This window comes from Choloepus didactylus, chromosome 4 (genome assembly GCF_015220235.1).
Source record: "Choloepus didactylus isolate mChoDid1 chromosome 4, mChoDid1.pri, whole genome shotgun sequence".
Lineage (NCBI taxonomy): Eukaryota > Metazoa > Chordata > Mammalia > Pilosa > Megalonychidae > Choloepus > Choloepus didactylus.
Genome location: NC_051310.1, coordinates 80,345,342 through 80,368,900, shown reverse-complemented (window position 1 = coordinate 80,368,900; position 23,559 = coordinate 80,345,342). Strand labels below are relative to the sequence as shown.

The window sequence follows — 23,559 nt, the reverse complement described above, 5'->3', positions numbered from 1 at the left end:
TACCAGCTAGAAATTAGAGTTTAGAAATAGGATAGAAAGTAACCAGAAATAAAACTCTACTTATTGAAAGCTTATGGTATTATATGGTCTACTAAATTGGTATTAATTCCTAGTGAAAGTAGTTTTTCTTAAGGAAAAACATTTCCGATAAGAGATGCTTTCATTAGAGAGGATGGAAAAAGGTGCCCAGGAAAGCAGAGAGCAGACTCTGAACAAAACCCAACTTCTTTGTAGTTGTTTTTGCACTTCCCTAGTATTCTGTGGAATCCTATCAGTCGTGGGCATGTAAAGAACCTAAGCTTTGAAATCCATTGGATGTGGAATCAAATCCACACTTTTATTCCTTAAGAGCTGTGTGACATTGACGAAATTATTGAAACTCTGAGTTTGTTTTTTCTTGTGTTAAGTGATATAAAGTCTATTACAGTCCTGTGCTCTTGTTGATTTCAAAGCTAGAAGGGAATCTAAAATAATCTGTCCTGGACTCTGGCCTTTAAATGGATCAGTTAATTGCTAGTTCCATTTTATGTGTTAGACGACTGAGGCCCAGAGAGATTGTACTAGAATAAGTGAGGGTTCTTAGTTTCTAGCACAGTATTTATTCTTTCATTGAAATAATTTAAAATAATAAAATAATACCATAGCCCGGGTCCTATTTCTTTGCTACTTCTGATAATCTGCAAAGCTAAAAGGAAAAGAATAGCAATAAAGAAAAAATAGAATATAAGACAATATTTAGAAGTGAAAAAAATGAAGGTATAAGAGATCAGCTATATTTTATATATTTTAAAATATTTTTGAAATACCTTAAACTGATTGTAAAATGAGGTAGTTCAAGAAAGAAAGCCTTTCTTTGGGTTATGTGTTAGGAAATTGTTCTCTATTCTGTTAGACCAGGATTCTTATCTCAAGTCCAAGAACGATTTTTTCAACTAGAATTATTTCTACTAAGTGGTAAGGATTACTTTAAAAGTGGTGGTATTTTTATTAAATTGGTGTTCATTTAAATCTCCTTCTTCATACGCATGGTAAGTTTATTGTTTTTACAGAAAAATATGGGCTTGAATGTATAATTCTAAAAAGTGTCTGCAAATAGCTTTATATGGAAATGCTTGTAATAAGTATTATAATTACTAAATTTTCTTGTTCTCCTTAGAAATGTACCAATTTTGAAAAGATGTAGTGCTGCAACGTGCCTGATGGGATATGTTCAGTCATGGCATCCGAACTTTGTAAGACGATTTCTGTGGCAAGGCTGGAAAAGCACAAGAATTTGTTCTTAAATTACAGGAATCTGCACCATTTCCCATTGGAGTTACTGAAAGATGAGGGACTGCAGTACTTGGAGAGATTGTATATGAAAAGGAACTCCCTTACAACCTTGGTACAGTATTTTATTGCACTTCAAAACATTTATTCATAAATTTGGTCCTGGCCAAGATATATTTGTCATATCCTAAGATATTCAGATCAAGATGTATTTCCCCTCTCATTAGCTGAGAATTCTTTATCCAAGGCTCTGCAGTTATGAGGGTTGTATGAGGACAGCAAAATATTCACTTGTGGACCACTTGAAAACTAATCTCCATTCAGAAACCCCTCTTCATTTAGTGGTACATCTGTCCTGGCTGTGCTCTCTTTGTGGGTTAGGCTTCCTCAGTGATCTTTGGATATTCCAACATCCAGCGGTCCACTTAAAAAGTGAAGAAGAGGAAGACCAACAAGGATGCCTTTGAATTATAGGCATATAAAAAGAGGATGATTTGAATGTTAACTTATTAAGAGAGGCGTTTGGGAAGCTTGATGCAGCTGTTGATTGTTTTTGGAAAAATAATGGCCTCTTTTATAATTGCACTGTGAAAGTCAAATTTGAATTGGGTTCTCATACAATTAGTTGGAAACATTTTTGCCAAGAAAGCAACATTTAATTCACTCCACTTATATCCTAAGAATAAGTACATAGTTATATAATTGTAATCTAAATTTTATGACATAGAAGATAAACTATTTAAAATTTTTTTCAAATTAATGTCCCCAATCAAACTTTTTATCCTCCCTATTTATTATGAAATCTGGTCTCTGTTTTAGATGGATTTACTTTATGTGGCCTTTCCTGGTTATCATTTGAATCTTGTACTGAATTTCTAGTCTTACTCATTTTAGAAGATTTATGATGTCTTGTGATTTCTTTGTGAATTGACCCATTCTTCATTCCCTTCTTTGTTGGACTTTCTTAAATACCTGGAAAGAATATCTTATTGGCTTTCTATTTATGGAGGGTTTTCTGGGAAAAGTTTTATTTAGTATGTGTCAAATACCTACAATGAGTAGAAAGCATTTTAAAATATGTTTATCTTTGCTGAATCCGAAAGCACATGAATATGTATCCATATCTTCCATTTGTAGTGTTTGGCATGTTGGTTTATATGTTATGTTGAATACTTCATTAGATTTTTCAGTTTTCAAACTTCAATAATATATATAAACAGTTATATGATTCCTTTTTGCAGAATTATCTTATAATGTGAAAACTATTTTCACCTGGTATTTTTCCCCCTTTGGAGAAGAAGTGGTATAAAAATAATTTTTCAAGGATTATAGGCCAGATTTTCCCATGTTTTTGATTGATGTTCATAGAAAACATAGTGAGAGGATTAAGTCTTAAGTATCAGTCATAGCGCAATGGGTGTAGACTTTGATTAAAGGCTTTGCTTAAAAAATTATAATAAACTTTTGGTCTTGTGGCAGTCTCTCAGTTGGAATTTTCTATGTATTAAATTGTTTAAGTATCTACTATGCAATTTTAACTGAAGCTTATAATGGCTCTTAAGCAAACATTTCAAGTTCGTGCACTGCCACCTTTCTAGCCATCAAAGATTTAATTACTGTATATGTTTTTAATGATAGATGTATGTATTTTCCTTTCATTGCTTTCTCTTAACTGAACACTTGATTTGTATATAGCAAAGAGCTTTGTAAACTTTAAAGTGCTATACAGATATCAGGTAGTGGTGGTAATAGCAATCATTACAAAGCCATCCCATTCTCTGATTATACTGGATATAAGACTGCCCACTGCACAGATTTTGAAATAAGATGAAACAATACTTGTGTGTATTCTGAATAAGCTCTTAGAGGGCTTTTACAATGTTTGCTTGTGATCTAGATAAGATACGGTTTCTAAAGGTGATTTAATGTGTAGAATTTTTCTTACAGCTGCAAAAAATTTTCTTTGGAAACATACTATTTCAAACATGTTATGGATTGATCTCTTTTTGTTTTTTTAAAAGAAGCTTGGGACCCTGCCAATTATTTCCATGTTTGCCATTGTTTTATTGTTTCACATTAGCATTGTTTTATTGTGTTAAGTACCCTCCCCCTCCACATTCCCCTTCTTTTTCCTCACCCCCTCCCAGCACACTAACTGGAGCTTCTTGGAGGGAAGAGAATTAGTCACAAATGCACAGCCCCTTCAAGTTGACTGGTGTAGCCCAGCTTCTTAAATGAGTAGGATGTTTGTATGTCAGATGTTCAGAATTTAGGGAATGCCGATATTTAGAACTAAAGTACAGGGAAAAAGCCTTTTTATATATTTGAAATAATAACTTTCTCATTTTATGGAGGAATATATGGAAAGCAATTGTCTCTTTTTCGTTTCTTCCAATTCTCTACTCTGAGATAACCTATGTGTTAGTGCTTTGGTTGTATCCTTCCACCCCTTTGCTTGTGTTTGTATTATTATATAATATATATATATATAATATATAATGTAATATAATATAATATATATTATATTTATAGCTATAGTTTTTTTTCTCCTTTTTAAAACAATAAAATTAGAATCGCACTATGCATATTTCTCTCCAACTTTCTTATTTTACTTCATGGTATTCTCATTTTGCTAGCCTCCATGTGTACCTGTGTGCATGTGTGTTTAGGACAGAGTCTCAAAAGTAGGATTTCTAGGCCATTTTATCTTTAAAAATACTTATTAGCATAATGTCATTATGCAATATTAGCATTATTTGAATAGCTGAGAAATCTAATGTGAGTTGTTTTATATAGGACTCCAGTTTTGTAATTAATGGGTAAATAAGTAACTAAGAAACTTTATGATTTTGGTTCCCAACATTTACCTTAGAAAATGTTTAAAGTATTTTTCTGTAATTATGTGAAGTGCAATTCAAGAATTAGTTATTGGGTCTCTGATCTTTGTGATGGCTATAAGATAAATAAGATAATAGGACACAGGGGTTTTGTGTTTGGCATGTGATAGGTATTCACATAATTGTTGAATGAATGAATAAATAAAGCAAAATAGCGTAAGGAGTAGAGCAGATGTATAAGAGTTCCAGACTGGCAGCCTTCGAAGGCAGGGACTGTCTTTAGTTTTGTATCCCTGATGTCTGGCCTACTATTGAACGTTTTTAGGACACACAATTTAATTCTACGTAGCAGGATGGTAGAAGACTTTATAAAGAAAATGTAATTTGTACTGGCACTGAAGAATGAATAAGATTTTGACGGAAGGTTAAGAGGAAGAGCATCATTCATTCATTGAACTCATGTTTATTGAGTTCTTACTGTGTACCCGGCACTGTTCAGTGATGAGAGATGCATCCTGGAACAAATTTTACTCTCATGGAATTTTCATTTGCTGCATCCCAAGTTGAAGAAAAAATGTGAACTAAGACTCAATGGCAGAAAGTCCGGGGAACAATTTCTAGACTCCTGTTTTGCTTTAGTGCTGTGGTTGTACGTGTTCTTCAGAGCCTAGGGTCTCCTGAACAGTGCCACGGTGGGGAATTATGGAGAGGAGAAGGGAAGGCAAAGCAGTAGAGTCTCCACTTTCACCACAGCAGCTCGCCTTATGTCTGCTTTGTGGGTTGGTGTTAGTGCTTTGCACACAATCCTCTTCCTGCCCCTGCGGGATGTTCAGAGGGGACCTCTAGTAGACATTTCCAAGCCCAATTTAGCAGAATATTTATTTTTTAAAAAGTTCAGTAAGTAAAATAGATACAATTCTTTTCTAGGAGAGGGGTTAGGCAGAAGTCTTGCCCAATGTAGAAGTCCTCCCCTTCCAAGGAACTGTATGGAATCTCAAGGAATTCACAGAGTAATTAATAGAAAACCACTGATTTAGCAAGTTTGTGAGGGCTAAGAGCAGGAGATAAAGCTGAGATAAAAACTCTGCTGTGGGCCAGGTCTTGTTGAATCTTAAATGCCTTAAATAATTCCTAAGTAGTTAGAACTCTATTCTATAGCTTGTGCAGAGACATTGAATGTTTTTTGAACAGGGTGTAGCAAACTGACAACATAAGATATTATTCTTTAGGATCTTTTGTGGATACGAATTTTATAAATGTATAAGTTGATTTCATTGAGTGCCTCTCCTTTTTCTGATTGATCCTTTTAAACAAAAATTGGGTAGATGGATTTTAGAATGACTGCCAGAGCATGGTATTCATTCATTTATTTCATAAACATTTAAAGAGTACCTCAGTATATTAGACACTTTGCCAGCATCCCAGGTGGTAAACAAGACAGATATAGTAGGCCCTGCCCTCATGGAGCCTCTGCTTTGATGGGGAAGTTGGATGTAATTACTAGGATCCTGATAAATACCAACTGCTGGTTCAGTTTATAACAAAGGTAGTTTAACCTACTTCATAGATAGAGGATAAACCATGAGTAAAGGCTCTAACATTGGAGGGAGTGGGCACGACCAAAGAAATGAAGACCAGTCCATTGTAGTTGGAGTGAAATGGTAGCTGAAAGGGCTGGTAGGGGCCAGGCTCCTCCAAAGTTTGAACATGTTAAGGTTTGGGAACTTTTTCTTAGCTATTGAAGACATCCAAGTAGAGATATGAAGTAGGCTGGCAAAGAAGGGTGGTGGCCATAGAGGTGGGGAAGAGATTTTAGGTGCTAAAAAAAAATGAGCCAGGCTTGGCCATTCCTGGTTATCATGATTGGCCCAGCCTGGAGGCTTTAACTGGAACTCTTGGGGAATAGGCATACTCTACTGGGGTTGCCAAATTGATAGAATCTAAACTTGAAGCTTCTGGTGGCCATCTTGGCTACCACCCTTGAGAGCCTACCTGAGGATGAAGCCAGCACAGAGGCATACAGATCTGAGCAGTGAGGAGGGATGGTTTCCTGATGACAGCATTGGAATACTTTGACCCAGCATGCCTGGAATTAGATTGACCCCTGGACTTTTTTACAGAGTGCCTGTTACATGCTAGTTACCTGAGTTAATAATTTTGTTTGTTTTTGGCTGAAACTAATTTGAAGCTTTTTTTTTTTTTTTTTTCACCCCCAAATTTCTGATTAAAAAAGTTTGAGGTTTGAACAGCTGGGTGGATGGTGGTTTACTGATCTGGGGACTATTAGAGGTAGAGGTGGAGTAGGTGCTAAGAGAGGAAAAGTATTCTCAGGAGCCCTGAGAGTACATAAATGTGGGACTCTCTGGCATGTTGATGATCATAGAAGTGGAGGACAAGAATGAGATTACTTAGAAAGTGAGAAAAGAGTTCCTTTAAGTTAAATCCTCATGTTTAAAAGTTGGTTATTAGAAGATCGAGGAGCAGCTGTCAGGCAGAAGGGAAACCAAAAGTTTGATATTCCAGAGGCCAGAGGGAGAGAGTATTTTAGGAAGGAGTGATTGGTGCTTAGGCATCAAATAAGGTGGACCAACGTATGTTCTAGGACTGTGGTGACAGGTGATGGTGACTATGTTGGGAGAGGTAGAAGCTCTAGGGAGTAGAATCTGAGTTTCAGTGGATTAGATAGTGAGAAGGAGGTGAGAAAAACAGGCAGCAAATGCAAACAGATCTTGAAGTTTGGCTGTGAAATGGAGAGCAAGAGAGGATCATAGCTGGAGGGAGCTTGGCCTCAAAGGATTTCTTTTAATTTTCTCCCCTTTTTTCTTTTCTATCCTCTCTTCCTCTCTTTTCTAAGATGAAAGATTTGAGCCTGTCTAAATGCTTATGGGAAATCTCCTTTAGAGAGGAGTTGAAGATACAGAAAAAGGAAATAATTGAAGGCAGGAGGGGAAGGACTCCGGAGTACAGTTGGTGGAGGGATTGACTTCGGGAATAGTACCTCATTCTTCTTTGTAACAAGATAGGGAGGATGGTCCAAAAATGGAGACAGACTGGGGGAGAGTGAGGCCATTGTGTGAGTTCTGCATGACTTCTGATGCTTCTTTCCTGGGCAAATCCTGAAGATTTATGGAGAGTGCAGGTTGGAAATTATTGTTGTGAAGAGTCTTGTGGCACTTTGGCTAGAGAAATGCAATAGCGTCATGGTGCATTATTTTGTAAGTGGTTGGTGAGGAGGCTAAAATGAAACCATCTGCTTGTTTAGGGAGTTTGCTCTTACAGTACTCAGCTGTCTGAGATATGAAGACTTTTATGACTGTTGCAATCATGCAGGTTTGGAATTTGGACAGGTAAATGCAATACAAGTACAGAGGGACTAAGGGGTTTGGGATTTTGGCAAGAGAGTGATTTAACGGACAGGCCATGGAATCTGAGCTGGATTGGAGGCCAAGAAAGAAAAGGAGGAGTGAGTGAGTAGGGAGAATGGGGAGGGCCAAAGGACTTGAAGAACTGTGTACTAAGCCTGATTGAGTAAGCCATCAGGAGGATGGAATGTTGTGGTTGCTGAGAGAGACTTCAGTCTTAGAGAAGTTTGGGATGATGTTAGGGTCTGGGGGGTGCAGGAAGGAGGAGCTGAGGTGAAACTCCCTCTCTCCACTCCTCAAAGCTGGGTCTTTGTAAGAGGACGAAGGAATATAGCTTGGAAGCAGCAAACACCAGTTCTTCTTCCTAACCCTGAAAGTTGCCCAAGAGAGAGAATTAGCTTTGGAAGCATTTGAGGGCTGTGGTCCCAGGAAGGAGCGTTTCATTGTTTGGTAGCAAAAACTCAGAATTGCCAGGTAACAGATGCAGGTTCTACATATGCTTAACCTCTTTGGACCTCAGTTCCCTCATTTATAAAATAAAAGATCACAAGAGACTTGGAGGAAAATAAAAAATCTCATCCTCCAGGCAAGATCACTTAATGGATATGCCAACTTCTCTTAATGAGGGCAGTGGATCGGAGACATGGGGAAGTGAAAGAATAGTGGAAACTTTCACCATTTGCCAATTTTATTTATAAAGATGAATGGACAACAAAGAGGCCTCTAAATTTTAATGAAAGAGGAGTCTGGCTAAGGAATAAGAGAAGATGAGTCCTGATTAAGTGGTTGATCTGTGCAACAAGAAAGAACACAATCTCCTGCAGAGATTGAAGAGAATAGGACTCTGTCAATCACACTCCTGACTGGGGAGGCATGTGAGACACAGATGTTTTTTCTTTCCTATGGGCCCAGGAGAAAACATTCCTGACCCTCCCATCAAAGATGAACAAGCAAATCAAAAGAATACAGACAGTCAAACCACGTAGAAAGATGTTCACCTTCCAATAGAGGTGAAAAAAGTATACCATTTTTACTTCTCAGAATGGCAAAAATTAAAAAGATTAATTCTTAGGGTTGAGGATTAGTAACGCCCAATGTTGGAGAAAATGTGGAGAAGATACTGTTATATACTGTTGGAGGGAGTGCACATTGACTCAGTGTTTTTGATTGGCAGACCATATCTAGAAAAATTTTATGTTAAAAATTTTATGTGAATATGTTTGAGTCAGTGTTTTCACTAGCAGGAATTTACCCAACAGAAAAAAAAGTCAAAAGAACAAATGCGTTTATTGTGGCATTGTATATGATGAGAAATTGTGCAAGCCTAAATGTCCGTCAGTATGGGATTGGTTGAAATCTGATAGCAGTTAGCACTTTTTGAGGGTTTACTAAGTTTCACTCACTGTTGGAAGTAGTTTGTATGTATTAACTTATTTAATCCTCAAAACAATCCCATGAGGTAGGCACTATTATTATCCTTACTTTATAGGTGAATAAACAAAAGCATAAAAAGTTATATAACAAGCTTAATAATGGTGATAACTGTGGATGGGTGGAGGGCATCAAGGTGGGGGGAAGAAACAGAGCCTAATTTTAGTATTTATAGTAAAAGGGGAAGGCTCTACTATTAAGTTAGGCTTATGTTCAATAAATGTATATTATTTTTATAATTAAAATAAAATGGTTAGAATATGGTGCCACTAAGGTTTCATCCGTTTTAACTAATGTTAACATTTAATTCATCAGTGAGTCTAAGTATTTGACTTGATTTGCAGTGATGGGGATGCCTCTGTTTATGCTGTATTTTTTTAAAAGCAGTTTAATTGAGATAATAGTCACACACCATACAGGTTTATCTGTTCTGACATAGTTCCTGCAACTGGTGACTGGGTTGAGAGTGAGGAGGGTTGATGACTGGGAAAAGTCACATGCAACCCACCACCCCTTTGAATTTGGTAGTAATGGGTTCTGAGTCAAATGAACATTGGAACACCTTGAGGGGGAAAAAAATTAAGGAAGTAGAGCATCTCACAGCCAAGTGTGATAGAAGAAATAGGGAAAGGGAATTATGTTTTGTTGTTTGATTGATTAATTTTGAATTCCAGTGGAAGGGGCTCCTTATATTCCCCCGATCTCTCGGGCCTTGTAGCTTCAACTGCTGTTGGGGTGCAGGACCCATATAATCACCATGATTCTGTTCTGGAGCTACCACTATATAAAAATGTTAAGTATTTCTTAAACTGAGCATGTGGAATTTGGTGAGTATTTCAAATAGTGAAGCATTCTCATGCTCTGTTTGTATTTGAGTGCTTATGTGTAATATGTGGTATAGTCTTACAAAACATTCATTACAAATGTAACTGAGTAATCCACAGGTACTTGAAATTATGAATTTTGTTATAAATCAGAGCTTCTTTTTCTATTGAAGTTTAGAGTTAGCAGTTTTCCCCTCATCATTACAGGTTGATTGACAGTGGTTTCTTTCAAATTGTTAAACTGTAGATAACCTACTTAAACGTCTAAAGAATCTCATGTTTTCGGAAAATGAATGCCTCACATAATTTAATTCTGTTTATTGAATCATAGAATATTTCAAATCTAGAAGGAGCTTTTGACAATTTAGGCAAATTTTTATTCTTTTTAGGGAAACTGAGCTTGGAAGAAGTTAGTGGATGGGTCCAAAGTCACTTTTATGGTCAGTTAGGGCAAAAACCAAATTTCCTAATTTATAGTCTGGTTAGCCTTGCTTTCATTTTACATCTGCAGTATTTATTGATGACCTCTTTCTAGCCAACCATGTAGTTAAAATTTAACGAAATTTTTTCATTATGGAGCAACGAGGTGTTTAATGTTAGGTGAATTTTCCTAGTTACCTTTAGGAAGTTTACCTCTGGGCTTTACTGTGAGTGAAATGCTAACTTTTCTTGATAGAAATATTTAAAACACTATCGTATCATCCCATATTTAAAAAAAGTATAAGGAACCCAATTTTACCACTCTTTGTGATATGTAGTGTCTGCCTAGGAATTTGGGAGGGAGAGTTTAGGAAGAGGTGGCAGGGGTATGGGTTTTTCTATTGCATCAGACTTTTTCCAAAAGGTTTTGTTTGTAACTAGAAGGTTCAAAAAACATTAAGTTTCTACAACTTTAATTCATTTTTATGCATTCATTATACTATAATGAGACACTAGTGCACTAAAAGTGAGAAATCAGTTTCTAAATGTTAGTTAGCCCTATCAAATCAGTCATCTATATAATGGAAGTAAGGTATGTGAAATATTAGACATTGTCCTTCCCACAACAAACAAACAAATATGTCATAAGCTAAAAGAATTATTCAGGCTGGGTGTAATTTTAAATGGTTGGTCTGGCTTTATGGAAATAAGTATTTAGTATTCTTTATCTGTGTGTATTTGTCTGTTGCTTTGTAAATTCCTTTTATGAAATCATTCTTATTGAATGCATATTAAATAGTTTTTTTTTCTATTAGGAAATATAGCATGGATTTTTTAAAAACAATTATTAAATAGTTTTTTAAAAGGAGAAAATAGGAGGGTGAGTAGGAGCAAGTGATTCTCTAATCTTCAGCCCTGTTCGTGATATTTATGTAACTTTCATTTTTAAACTTGTATTTTTAAGATTACTTCAAGAGGCATTTCAGTCAATAATTGTCAACAATTTTTTTTTTCTCCTCCTTTTGCTGGTAATCAAAGTTTAATCACAATTCAGATACAGATTTCATCTTTGTGCATGTACTGGTGGTATAGCGTTTTAATTTTGAGCATATTTTCTGTAAAAGTTTTTCTAAGTCAAAATGTCAGTCTTGAAGTTTGTTTTACATTTTTGGCAATAAAACATTTGCAGTTTTACATGTACTTAAATTTTTTTTATTTACATTTTTAAGATGACAATTTCAATCTATAAATCTTAAGCAAAAATAATCTGAAAAAGTTATCATTCTTACAGTTAAGTAGGTTTTATTTTTTTTACATTTTACATCTAAAAGAGCTGAGTTTAAGTGAAAAAATGATAATGAATATAAATATAAAACTTTGGCCCTAATCTCTACTAGCCACACATGGGTTATTTACATTTAAATTAAATTAAAATTAAGCAATATTAAGAATTCATTTCCTCAGTTGCAATAGCCACATTGTAAGTGCTCAAAAACTATATACTGGAGACAGTGCAGTTAGAGAACATTTCCATCATTCCAGAAGATTTTATTGCAAATGCACTGTATAAATTGAAAAAAAAAATACATTAAAGTTAGTTAATGTCAGCTCATTTTATCATGAAAATCAAACTGTCACTGTATTTTAATGCTATATAATCATTCTGCAAAGTAGTAAAGAAAGATTATCTTGGTGTTCTTTCAAGGCACTTCAGAGACCACTTTAGAAACAAAAGAATTTATCCACATTTTAAAAATGTTTCTTTCCCTCCTTTTTCCCACCTTTCCTTCCCTTTGGAAAGAGTTTGGTTATTTTGATTTTTGTAATGCTTGATTCAGTGGGTTTCCAATGGAATTTTCATTTTAATGAGCTTGGTACATAACATACCTGCGATTATTATGGTGGAGATACTCTTAGTAATGTGGGTATTTGCTGCAGTGTTTTCATTGCTTTTCTTTTGGAACTATTAAACAAATTATAAACTAAAGATGTTATGCTTGCGTGTCCAAATAATCAAAATTTGCATTTACCCACAAACCACTGACATGTTCTGGATTATCTTTTGATAGTATTGCTTATGAATAGGTTTCCCATTATTTGCATAGCATACTTATATTTTTGATGGGAAATGGGATGTCAGCAGCAGCTAGCTAAATGTGCGTAAACTGCTTGTGGTGCTTGACCTATCAGTGATTGCACATCCCTTGTTAGGACGAGGCTTCTCTTAGCAAGAGGAGTTCGTGAGCTGTTGATGCTTTCATACACATTTCCCAGTGCTCACTCATTATGAGAAGATGAAAGGTTGTGCTGGTTATCTCTTTCTGATCCCATTAGCCTTCCTCCATTGAGAAACACGGCTCTCTAACATTTATTAAAAGGGAGAGAAATACTGGAGGAGGAATGGGCTAATATCACTGGCAGGAAAAGAAGTCTATCACAATTGTTTCCATATAGACACATGGCATTTGACTCGTGCTGGGTACCTGCTCAGAAACTATGAGGTCAAATTATTGATCCAATTAGAAAGCTTACTGAGGGTATCATGGTAATATATGAATGAAGTGCTTTTTTTCTTTCAGTACCAAAAGTGATCAACTTTTTTATAACTGCTCTAAGAATTAGAGTGATTTCGATTTGCCACCTCTTTGAAATGTGTTGTTAGAAGCCAGGATGGACCAGGTTATGCTGAACCTCAGAATCCTAGTGGCTCATGGCAACACAATTAATTTCTTGCTCACACTAACAACTACTTCAGGTCCCTTGGGGACTCTGCCCCATGGTGTCCTCTCTTGGGGATGAAGCTGACAGAGCTCCCACCATCTGTTGGACACGGGGGAAGGGGTGAGGTCTTTGGAACTCAGTCTTTGAGACTTCCACTTTCATGGACCAAAGTATGTCCCTTGGCCAGGCCCACCTTGAAGAAAGAAATGTAGGAAGGAGGAAAAAGGAACTGGATGGTGAGCCCTGCCCCCAGAAAGCTTCTCTGCACTTGTCATTTGCAAAATGTTTGAAGTAATTGTTCCAAAACACACAATTTGAAAATGCTCCTATTTAAAAGGGTATGGAAAGTGTTTTTTGAAAGGATGTGGTAAAGCCTTGTTGATTCATAAAGTGAGGTAAATTTTATACTAACTGTGCTTGCTGAAACCTTATTTTTGCATTATTTGTAAAGAAAAATTTGGCTAAATGATAAAGTGAGATTTAATGGAGAAAATGTTGGGCTTAATTTTGAGAAACAATATTCATGTATTTTAGAAGGAGTTATTTATGCTCAAGAAGTTTGGCTACAGGTAATTTATTAAAATGTTTGGGTGCCAAAATTGTGAAATAAAGGAAATAATAGTAATAGCATATTGCTCTCATCTATTAGGATTTCAAATTTAAAAATTTTTGAATTTTGTTAAAAATCTTTTGGCTCAAGAATGACTAATTTGTAGCTGTGTGACATCCATAATCCAGCCTTAGAGCTCAGTTACTCTCAGAGTAGTAACAAAATTTGACCTTAATTTAGTAGAGTCCAGTAGCTGTGAGTCTTTTACTCACTTTACCTAAACTACAGAAGTATACAGATTAAAATGTGGTAGCATTTCCCTCATATTATTTAGCTACGTTGCCAAAAATGTTGCTATTACAAAGCTGAGAACAGTATTTCAGCACACCAGTAGGGGTCAGCAACAGCCTATGCAATGAGCTGCTTATTTGCCAGGCTTTTTTTTTTTTTTTTAAATTCATTTTTACTGAGATATATTCACGTACCATACAATTATCTGTGGTGTACAATCAGCTGTTCTTAGTACCACCATATAGTTGTGCATTCATCACCCCAATCTATTTTTTGGACATTTTCCTTGTACCAGAAAAAGTGAAAAAAAGAATAAAAAATAAAGTAAAAAAGAACACCCAAATCATTCCCCCCCACCCTATTTTTCATTTAGTTTTTTTCACCATTTTTCTACTCATCCATCCATACACTGGATAAAAGGACTGTGATCCACAAGGCTTTACAATCACACTGTCACGCCTTGTAAGCTACATTTGTTATATAATCATCTTCAAGAGTCAAGGCTACTGGGTTGGAGTTTGATAGTTTCAGGTATTTGTTTCTAGCTATTCCAATACATTAAAGCCTAAAAAGGGTTATCTTTATAGCACATAAGAATGTCCACCAGAGTGACCTCTCGACTCCATTTGGAATCTCTGAGCCACTGAAACTTTGTTTCATTTCATTTCATATTCCCCTTTTGGTCAAAAAGAAGTTCTCAGTCCCACGGTGTTGGGTCCATATTCATTGCTGAGAGTCATATCCCACATAGCCAGGGAGATTCACATCCCTGGGAGTCAGGTCCCACATAGAGGGGAGGGCAGTGAGTACACTTGCCAAGTTGGCTTAGCTAGGGAGAGAAGGCCACATCTGAGCAACAGAGAGGCACTCAGGGAGACTCTTAGGCACAATTATAAGCAGGTTTAGCTTCTCCTTTGCAGTAACGGGCCTCATAAAGGGAAGTCCCATGATAGAGGGCTTGGCACATCAAACAGCCTGTCCTCAATGTTTGTGAGAACATCAGCAACAATCCAGGTGAGGAAGCCCAACACCTCTGCATTTTCCCCCAGCTCCTCAGGGAGGACCTGCATATATATTTTTATTCTCTGCCCAAATTACTTCAGGATATGTCGCTATTTTACACTAACCTGTGCAAACCTACCAGGTATCACTTCCTATTAAAAGTTCCATGTAATTATGGTATTTGAACAAACTGTATGAATGAAATTGTTTAGGAAATATAGCTCTTGCACCAACTAACCATCTCTACAATTAGTCTCACATGGAATTTCAGGTTTTAAAACGCAGTCAGTATTGTCCTTTACCCTTCGGCCCGATTTGTCCTAGTCCTAACCACATCTGCGTCATTCATATCTCTAGTTGAAGTCTGACTCTTTTTCAGCCTTTTTAACAGTTGCTATATGTTCTAATACTAACATTCTTATCTGCCAAGTTCTAGCTCTGAGGTGTCACAAAGATACCCAATTTTCTAGAGACCAATCAGGTTATACACCGAGAGATCAACATCTCAGAGTTGGGAGATAGCTACTACAATTTGGGAATAGATTTGACTGCTGTAAGAGCTTACAATCTAGGGACCATTACAATAATCGTTCCCCTATTAAGGGGAATCCAATTTTGAGTTTACACATTGTAGTTAGTCCATATTGGTGAGGCATTATAGTGTCTGCCTTTGTTTCTGGCATAGTTCACTCAAAATGCTGTCTACAGGTTCCATTCACCTTTTTGCATGTCTCACAGCTTCACTCCTCCTCGCAGTTGCTCAATATTCCATTGTATGCACGCACAACAGGTCACCATTCTGTTCCTCAGTTGATGTACTCTTAGGCCACCTCCACCCGTTTGCCAGGCTTTTTTGATATGTACTAACAAGTGTGTTTATTTTTTTATTTTAAAGGCAGTATTCTAATGAACTGCAATTTTCTCAAGGTCAGTGTGCTTATTTTTAAACACAAAACACAGTATACTTACTTGTTAAAAACACAGGGAAGCAGTATTGGCAGCAAAAACATTTTCAGTGCTTAATTGTGTGTATAGCTAAGTATTATATAGCTAAGTATTATGTCATGGCCAGATTAAAATGGTATCTGACTGAGCCACGTAGGAATCCAGAAAGAATGACCACAGGATGTGTGAGTTAGCTAGATACGATATTCATATAGTTTCAGCAGGTGAAACTAGATGAGATTCTAACTGGACAAGTCTTTCTGTTGTACAGGAGCAGCTATTATTTAGCTTCTTGGTTTTTTCTCCCCTCTAGAGTTCTCTAGTTTGCCTAGGATGCTTGGTATGTATGCCCCTAAATGGAAGTGTGTGTTCTCCTTACTATGAGAAGTACCAATACTTAAAAAAATAAACATTCAGGTGCAAGAGTAACACTGAGGAAAGGGCCTGCCATGAAAGACCTCACTGCATTATGTCAATATCAAAACATGGGGGAAATAAGTATTGTGTTCAGCTTTGGAAAACTAAATACAAGTGGTTTTATAGAGAGTGAGTATTCAATAAACCCTTTGTTGACCTCATAGCAATATTCATATGCAATGATATTTGCTTATCATAGAAGGGCAAGGATGGATGGACATATGTAAGCAGCTTAGGATACTGCTGCTAAGTGTTTAAATACACCAGCACACCAATATGAAATTAATAAGTCATTTTGTTGTGTGAAATAAACTGGTGGGTTTCCATTGCTTTCATGATTTAAAAAAAAGCAATTCTTTAATAAGGAATATAAGCCCTTAATGGTCTGTCCTTTGCTGTTCTCTGCAAAGTCTTTATACACCTTCATACTCTGTGGTTCAGACATACCAAACTAATGAACTTTCTCTTATAGAGTGTTTAAAACCCAAGTTCGATATATTATGATTGCGTAATCAATTACGTAACAGTTTATGCATCTTAAATTTAACTTTAAATTTTTTTCAATTATTAAAAAATACATGTGCTTTGTTAAAAATACAAATGACACAAAAGTAGATGGAGAAGAGCAATCTAAATCCTTTTCCTAATGATAATTACTGGTATTACATTTCTTATGAGAAATTACTTTATTATGAATCTAAAAATTTTCTAATCCCTAACACTTTTGTTTTCTATTGACACAATTGTTTTTATAACAGGATTTTTGAAAATGTTAGATTTCTTCAGAAGTACTGTTACACAGATTGAGCAGAATAGATAGTATTTGCTAATTCCCAGATATTCTTTGCTGTCTCTTGCCTTTGTTGCTTCCTGTGCTCAGAAAGCTAACGAGAACTACCCTCCCCCACCTCCCCAATCAACCTCTGACAAATTATATTTGTCTTCCAGGACTCAGATCAAGCTTTATTTCTTCTAAGAAGCCATTCCTGTTTCTTTGTTGTTGACATCTAGTTTACCTACAGTATATTTGAATATAGAATTAAAAATATATGTATTCCTGACTCAGTGTCCTTTTTCAATCTTGACAACTTATATCTTTGCACATGTGTAAATCTGAGCTCTGTGTGTGTGTGTGTGTTTGAGAGAGAGAGGGGAAGAGAGAGAGAGAGAGAGAGTGAGCGAGCGCATGTGGTGTGGGCTGGCTTTCAGTTGACTTTTTCCTCTATCCAATGCCTTCAGTAGAGAGAAGCCTGCTCTCAACCCGTGTGTGGATTTTTTATAGGATTCTTTTCAAGGAAGGGCTAGTTCTTCCAGGGCTCTGACCCTGTGTGAGGGACTTAGATCCGGCTCCCTTCCACTCTCCCCTCTAAGGACTGTTTCCCATTCCAGCCACACCACTTCTGGAAAAAGCAAAAATATAAAAATCTGCATTAAGAAAACCCTACATAAAGGAAAACCAGGTTATTACAGAGGCATATTAGAAGAGGAACTTGTTTTTGGCGGTTGCTATTCAGTAATGTACCAAGAAGTAAAAATCAAAGTGAGGTAGCTTTGGCATGTGAGTGCAGCAGTAAACAAAGGTAAGTTTTCACTTGTGTACACAGAATGGAAGGGCCTTTTGATGAGGCATCACGGATCTCACCTGGGCAACTGTAAAACAGCATCGATTGTCTTTGACTGTGGACGATACCAATTTTACGCACACTGTAGTTCTTCCATAGTCATGGTTTTAGATTTCGATACCCACTTTTAAAGGTGCTTGATCTTTGACACATGAGCAGAATTCAGTTTAGTCTCCTTCAAATTCCAAAACACTAATCTTTGCCTCTCTGCCGCACATACCACACTACACATCCTATGGGTGATTCCATGGCAAGTTGCACTTTGGTGACCTGTTTTATAAACCTACTTTATTTGGTCCATAAAGTATTTTGCTTTAATTTCCAAATTTATAAACAGTAATGACAAAAATCCCGATTTCTGGCTTCCTTTGGAAGAAGTGGAAGATGTAGTGGTACATGCTCTCTTCCTTGTGTGGTAGCCTTCTGCTGGAGCTGAGCTGTGGCTGCCAGCCCTTTGGATGGGGCCTGTGCACTTCATATTCCAGCAGTCTCCATCAGGACCCACTTAGGCATTTTAGTTACCCGCATGGCCTGTGATCTGTGTGAAAATCAGTACAAGGAAAGCTTGGTTTACTTTTACTTACTGTGGGTATGAGACAGAAGACCCTGGCAGAGAAGCACTTTCCCCTGGGTTCCATCAGTGAGGGTTGGCAGAAAGAGTATGGGAGTATTTATTTCCACAAGGGGCAGATGCAAGGGCAAAACAAGGTAACTTTCAGCCTGATAAGGGCCCGCTTAAAAACTTCCCAAAATAATATGTATAGTCTTCATAATGTAAAATGAGTGGGGAAATAGACCTCAGCAGAAACTGCTCCAATTTCTGAAACTTAAAGGTAAATTAAAAAAAAAAAAAGGTGATGCAGGAAGTTGTGCACAAGCTCAGATTTTGAATGTCAGGAAATCTGGTTCATTGTCTACATTTGTAAGAAATGCTGTGTTTAGGGTCATTTTAATAGTTTCTCTTTTTTCTCCTTTTCCCCTCCTTATGAAAATTTAATCTTATCAACCTTCATTTTTCCTAGCCTTGATTTTTCTCATTCTCTTTGGTGGGTGAGGGTTTGCTGTATATATCAATCTTGACTAAACTTTTTATTAATTATTGAATGGATATATATGTGGAGGAAAATTTAAAGCGTTTTATTTGAAAGGATTTAGTGATTTAATAGTGGTATTTATGTAATCTATAAACTTGCCTTCGATTTTAAAAACCTTTGATTATTTATTTAATAGGCTCATGGTATAAAACTGTATTTCCAGACCCAAATGTTAAAATCTCTGTATTTTTAGTGGTAAGTGAAATATACGTTTTTAAAATCACCCCCCTCCCCATATCTTATATGTATATTCATCATATGTCCATTTAGCAGTTGCAATTTCAACATGACCAAAGGGTCATAAAGGTCCATGACATATAGTGGGTAATAATTTGCTGAAGCATTAATTCGAAGATACGTGTGCTATGGCTGGTGTTGATGAATTAGTTATTTGGTAGTTTTCGTCAGGGGTTCTCAAAGGCAGTCCCTGGGCTAATGGCACCAGTGTCACCAGGGAACTTATTAGAAAAGCAACTTGAACCCACCCCAGACCTACTGAATCAGAATCTCCGGGGGTGAGGCCCAGCACTCTTTTAACAAGACTCTCAGGGGATCCTGCTGTACTCTCAAGCTCAGTGTACCAGCTTAGCTTCCCTCCTAGCATCCATATGTGTCCAGGGCTTTGTGGTTCTCTATTATTCTATTATAACTCTCATGATTGAAAAATAACTTGTTTTCTGGTAAAAAAACAAAACAAAACCAGTTGTAAGTGCTTGTGTTGAAGTGAAGGCACTTCTTCAGCAGAGAATAGAAATGGAGGAAATAGTATGCCATCATGGTATTATAAAATTTGGGACATTTTTGATGGTCTTTGCAAGTATCTGGTGCAATCTGCTACACTTGAAGCGAGTGTTCTACCTCAGCCTTAGAGGTTGTATAATACTGATACTCATTTCACCATGGAAATGACTGACTTGGTTTCCTGGGCCATATTACAAGAGCTAAGAACAGTTTTATTTTTTTCATGACCCACAGGATATGAGATTTCTGATTTGTCTAAGGATATTGATTTTAGGTGTTCAGATTTATAAATTTAAATTGTAGTATGGTCTATGTAAGCATAAAACCTATCCCTGCTGATTTATCATATTCAAATTATCTTCTTAAAATTTATGCCCCACAAAGGACAGTACTTTGTGTGAAAGCTGATTAGAAATGTTTATATGTCTTTCAAAAATAAAATTTAATTCTGAGTTTTTAATTTTCAGCCAGAAAACCTTGCTCAGAAGCTTCCAAACCTTGTGGAACTGTGAGTCTATTTACTCAAATTTTCAAAAAACAAGAATGAAAATAAATTTGAGTTATTTGAAATAATAGGATATGTCATTTTAATGTACTAAGTTATTATTTTTTGGTATCATAGTAGTCCTGTAGGTAGACCTCTAATACTGCCAAACCCAGTCGAATTTCAAAGTATTTTACCACTTTAATTTGTGTTTTAACTATCTTAACTCCACATGAGCTCACCAGTTGGTGAAAGATACATTTTCTCTGGGTACAGCATCTTTGTCACAGAATCTTTCTGACTAACCCTTGTAATTGAAAAAAATCTATTATTATTACTACATGTGATAATTGATACAAATATTAAGACAGTATATGAGATTTAAAATATAAAGCCTCCTTCTATGCATCCTCCACACTTCATTTGTTTTAGTTCTTTTGATGATTAGCTCCATAATGCTAAATAATATGTTTATATATGTTTACATACATGTATATGTATGTACATATATGTGTGTGTGTTTGTGTGTGTGTTTATATATATATATGTTTTCTAGTACATCAGCTTCAAGTATCTGTTGACTTACCACTAAGGAAGGTAAGAAATTTAGATAGATATTATTTCCCTTTCTTCCCAACTGCCTCCTAATTTTGTAGAAGGAAGAATTTACATTTCTCTTTCTTCTTTCTCTTTGTTATTTGGCTTGATTTTTAGGAGGTAAAGTGAAGATACCTTGACTTAACATCTCCATCTTCAAACTGGAAGTCTCTATCATTTCCTCTTTTTCCCCCCAATCTTTTATTTTGAAAAATTTCAAACCAACAGATAAGTTGAAAATTTAGTACAATGAACAACTATATACCTTTGCCTAAGTTTGCCAATTGTTAACATTTTGCCACATTTGCTTTCTCTTTCCTTCTTTCCCGTGTCCTCTCATATACATTCACGTCCACGCATGCACATACATGCGTACGTGTGCACACACACACACTTGTTTTTTTCTGAATCATTTGAAAGTAAATGGCAGATGGTATAATACTTTGCCCCAAATACTTTAGCATGTATCTCCTAAGAAAAAGGACATTTTTTTACATAATTACAATATCTTTATCCATCTAAGGAAATTGATATTCAATAATATCATCTAATTTGCAGTTCATATTTAAATTACCCCAATTTTTAAAAAAAGTGATTTTTATAGATGTCTGGATTTGTGTGATTATTTCCTCTCAATTAGATTCAGCTTAAACATTCTTGTTGACATTTACTCCCTTTGCTTTACATTTTCTTGCTTTCATTCTCTTTATACATAAGTATATGTGTTTTTATTTGTTTTTTTTTCCCTGAGCCTTAGGGAGTAAGTTACATATCCCTAAATACATCAGTGTGTATTTCCATGAATAAGGATGGCTTTTCACTTTTTTAAGTTCTATTTTTGTGTCTTTTAGGGATTCTTTGTAGTTTTTGTCATTTAGGTTTTGAACATTTCTAAAGTTTATTTCTAAACATTTCTTTATTTTTTGCTATTGTAAATGAGGGTTTCTCATCTGTTTTATCTTCTAATTGGTTATATATAAATGCTATTGATTTTTACATGTTAATTTTATATCAGGCTACCTTAATGAATTCTTTTATTCTTTGAGTCAGTTTTATTATTGATTCTCTAGGGTTTCCAGGTATACTCTGTCTGCAGATACAAATAGTATTATTTCTTCTTTTCCAAATCTTATGCCTAGTATAATTGCATTGGATGGTCCTTCCAGAATGATGTAAAATTGTAGTTGAGAATATGGGCATCCATGTCTTCTTTCTGACCTTAATGGGAATGCCTTTAGGGATCCCCATTAAGAAAGATGCCTACTTTAGAACTAAGGTATGCATGGTCTATTGTGTTTAGGAAACATCCATCTTTATTAATTATCTGTTGTCACATATCAGATTACTCCAAAATGTAGTGTCTTAACACAGCAAACCTTTATTATCTCATATTTTCTTTGGATCAGGAATCTGGACATGACCTAGCTGGGTGCCCTTTGTCTTGAGGTCCCCCACAAGGCTGCAGTCAAGGTTGCTGGCCAAGGTTGTGGTCTTACCTGAAGGCTCAACTGAAGAAGGGTTCTCTTCTATGCTCATTCCCATGGTTGTTGGCAGGATTCAATTCTTACAGACTGTTAAATTGAAAACTTCAGTTCCTTGCTGATTACTGGCCAGAGGCCTTCCTAACTTTCTTGTCACTTGACTTTTCTATAGAGTTGCTCACAGCAGGGCAGTTGGCTTCCATCAGAATGAGTAAGCAAGAGAGCAAGGTATGGTGTGCAAGATGGAAGCCATAGTCACTCTGTAATCTTGGAATTGACATCTCATAACTTTTGGCATGTTTTCTTCAATAGAAGGTAGTCACTAGGTCCAGCCCACATTTGAGAGCAGGCTATTACATAAGGACATAAGTGCCAGGTGGTGGAGATCAATGGGGAACATCTTAGACGCTGCCCATCACACCATTCATTCCTGTTTTCTCAAGAATTTTTATTAGGAATGGATGTTGAATTTTGTCAAAAGCTTTTCCAGACTTTGAAGCTAAAGAAAAGAATCCTTAGGCACTTTACTCAAAAAGAGGATGAAGACTGCAACATGAGATTCCTAACTGAATTACATATAGAAAGACTAGAATTTTCATGTGACAGTTTTCTTCACTGAGCACTTTAAAAATATTTTCCATTGTCTTCTGGTTTTCATAGATCCACGTGAGAAGTCAGTGGTGTTTTAATAATTCCCTACCTGTATGTCTATGTCATTATTAGGCTGTTTTTAGGATTTTTCTTTTATCTTTGGCTTTCAGCTATTTGTTTGTGATGTGCCTAGGTGTGATTTTCTTTTCATTTATCTTTGTTGAGTTTGCTGAGCTGCTTGAATCTGTGAATTCATGTCTTTTACCAGTTTGGGACCTTTTTTACCATTTTTTCTTCAAGTATTTTTTATGCTCCATTCTCTTGTTCCTTTTGGGACTCCAATTACACGTTAGATCTTTTGATATTGTCACACATACCTCCGAGGCTTTGTTCATGGTTTTTGTTTGTTTGTTTTAATCTTTTTTCTTTTGCACTTCAGAATGGATAATTTCTTTTGATTTGTCTTCAAGTTCATTAACTCCTTTGTTATATTCATTCTGTGTTCTGTTTATGTAGTAAAATTTTTAGTCCTAGAATTTTCATTTGGTTTTAAAAATAGTTTCTACTTCTCTGCTGAGATTTCCTGTTTTTTTCTTTATAGGCATATTTTACCTTAGATCACTATGCATAGTTTTAATAGTTACGTAACACATCTTCGCAAATTCAAACATCTGGATTATCTTGAATTATCCATTCTTTGTCTTTTTTTATTGATAATGGATCACATTTCCTGTTGTATAGTGTTGAGTAATTTTAGATCATATCCTGGAAATTGTGAATATTATGTTTTGGATTCTGAATTCTGTTATCTTCCTTAAAAGTGTGTTCATATTTTGTTTTGATGTAATTTACTTGATTTGACTCAAATGGTAAACTTTAT

General features: G+C 35.9%; 1 protein-coding gene across 5 annotated transcripts in view; it reads left to right on the top strand.

Moving 5' to 3' along the window:
* Positions 1 to 23,559, top strand: part of LRRC28 (leucine rich repeat containing 28) — a 190,259-nt gene that overhangs the window by 2,328 nt on the left and 164,372 nt on the right. For all 5 annotated transcript variants that reach the window (XM_037832926.1, XM_037832925.1, XM_037832922.1 and 2 more), the window contains exons 2-3: positions 1,157 to 1,384; positions 19,994 to 20,034. In XM_037832926.1, coding sequence (XP_037688854.1) covers positions 1,217 to 1,384; positions 19,994 to 20,034 — 209 coding nt within the window. In that variant the 5' untranslated portion in view covers positions 1,157 to 1,216. The remainder of the gene's footprint in view (positions 1 to 1,156; positions 1,385 to 19,993; positions 20,035 to 23,559) is intronic.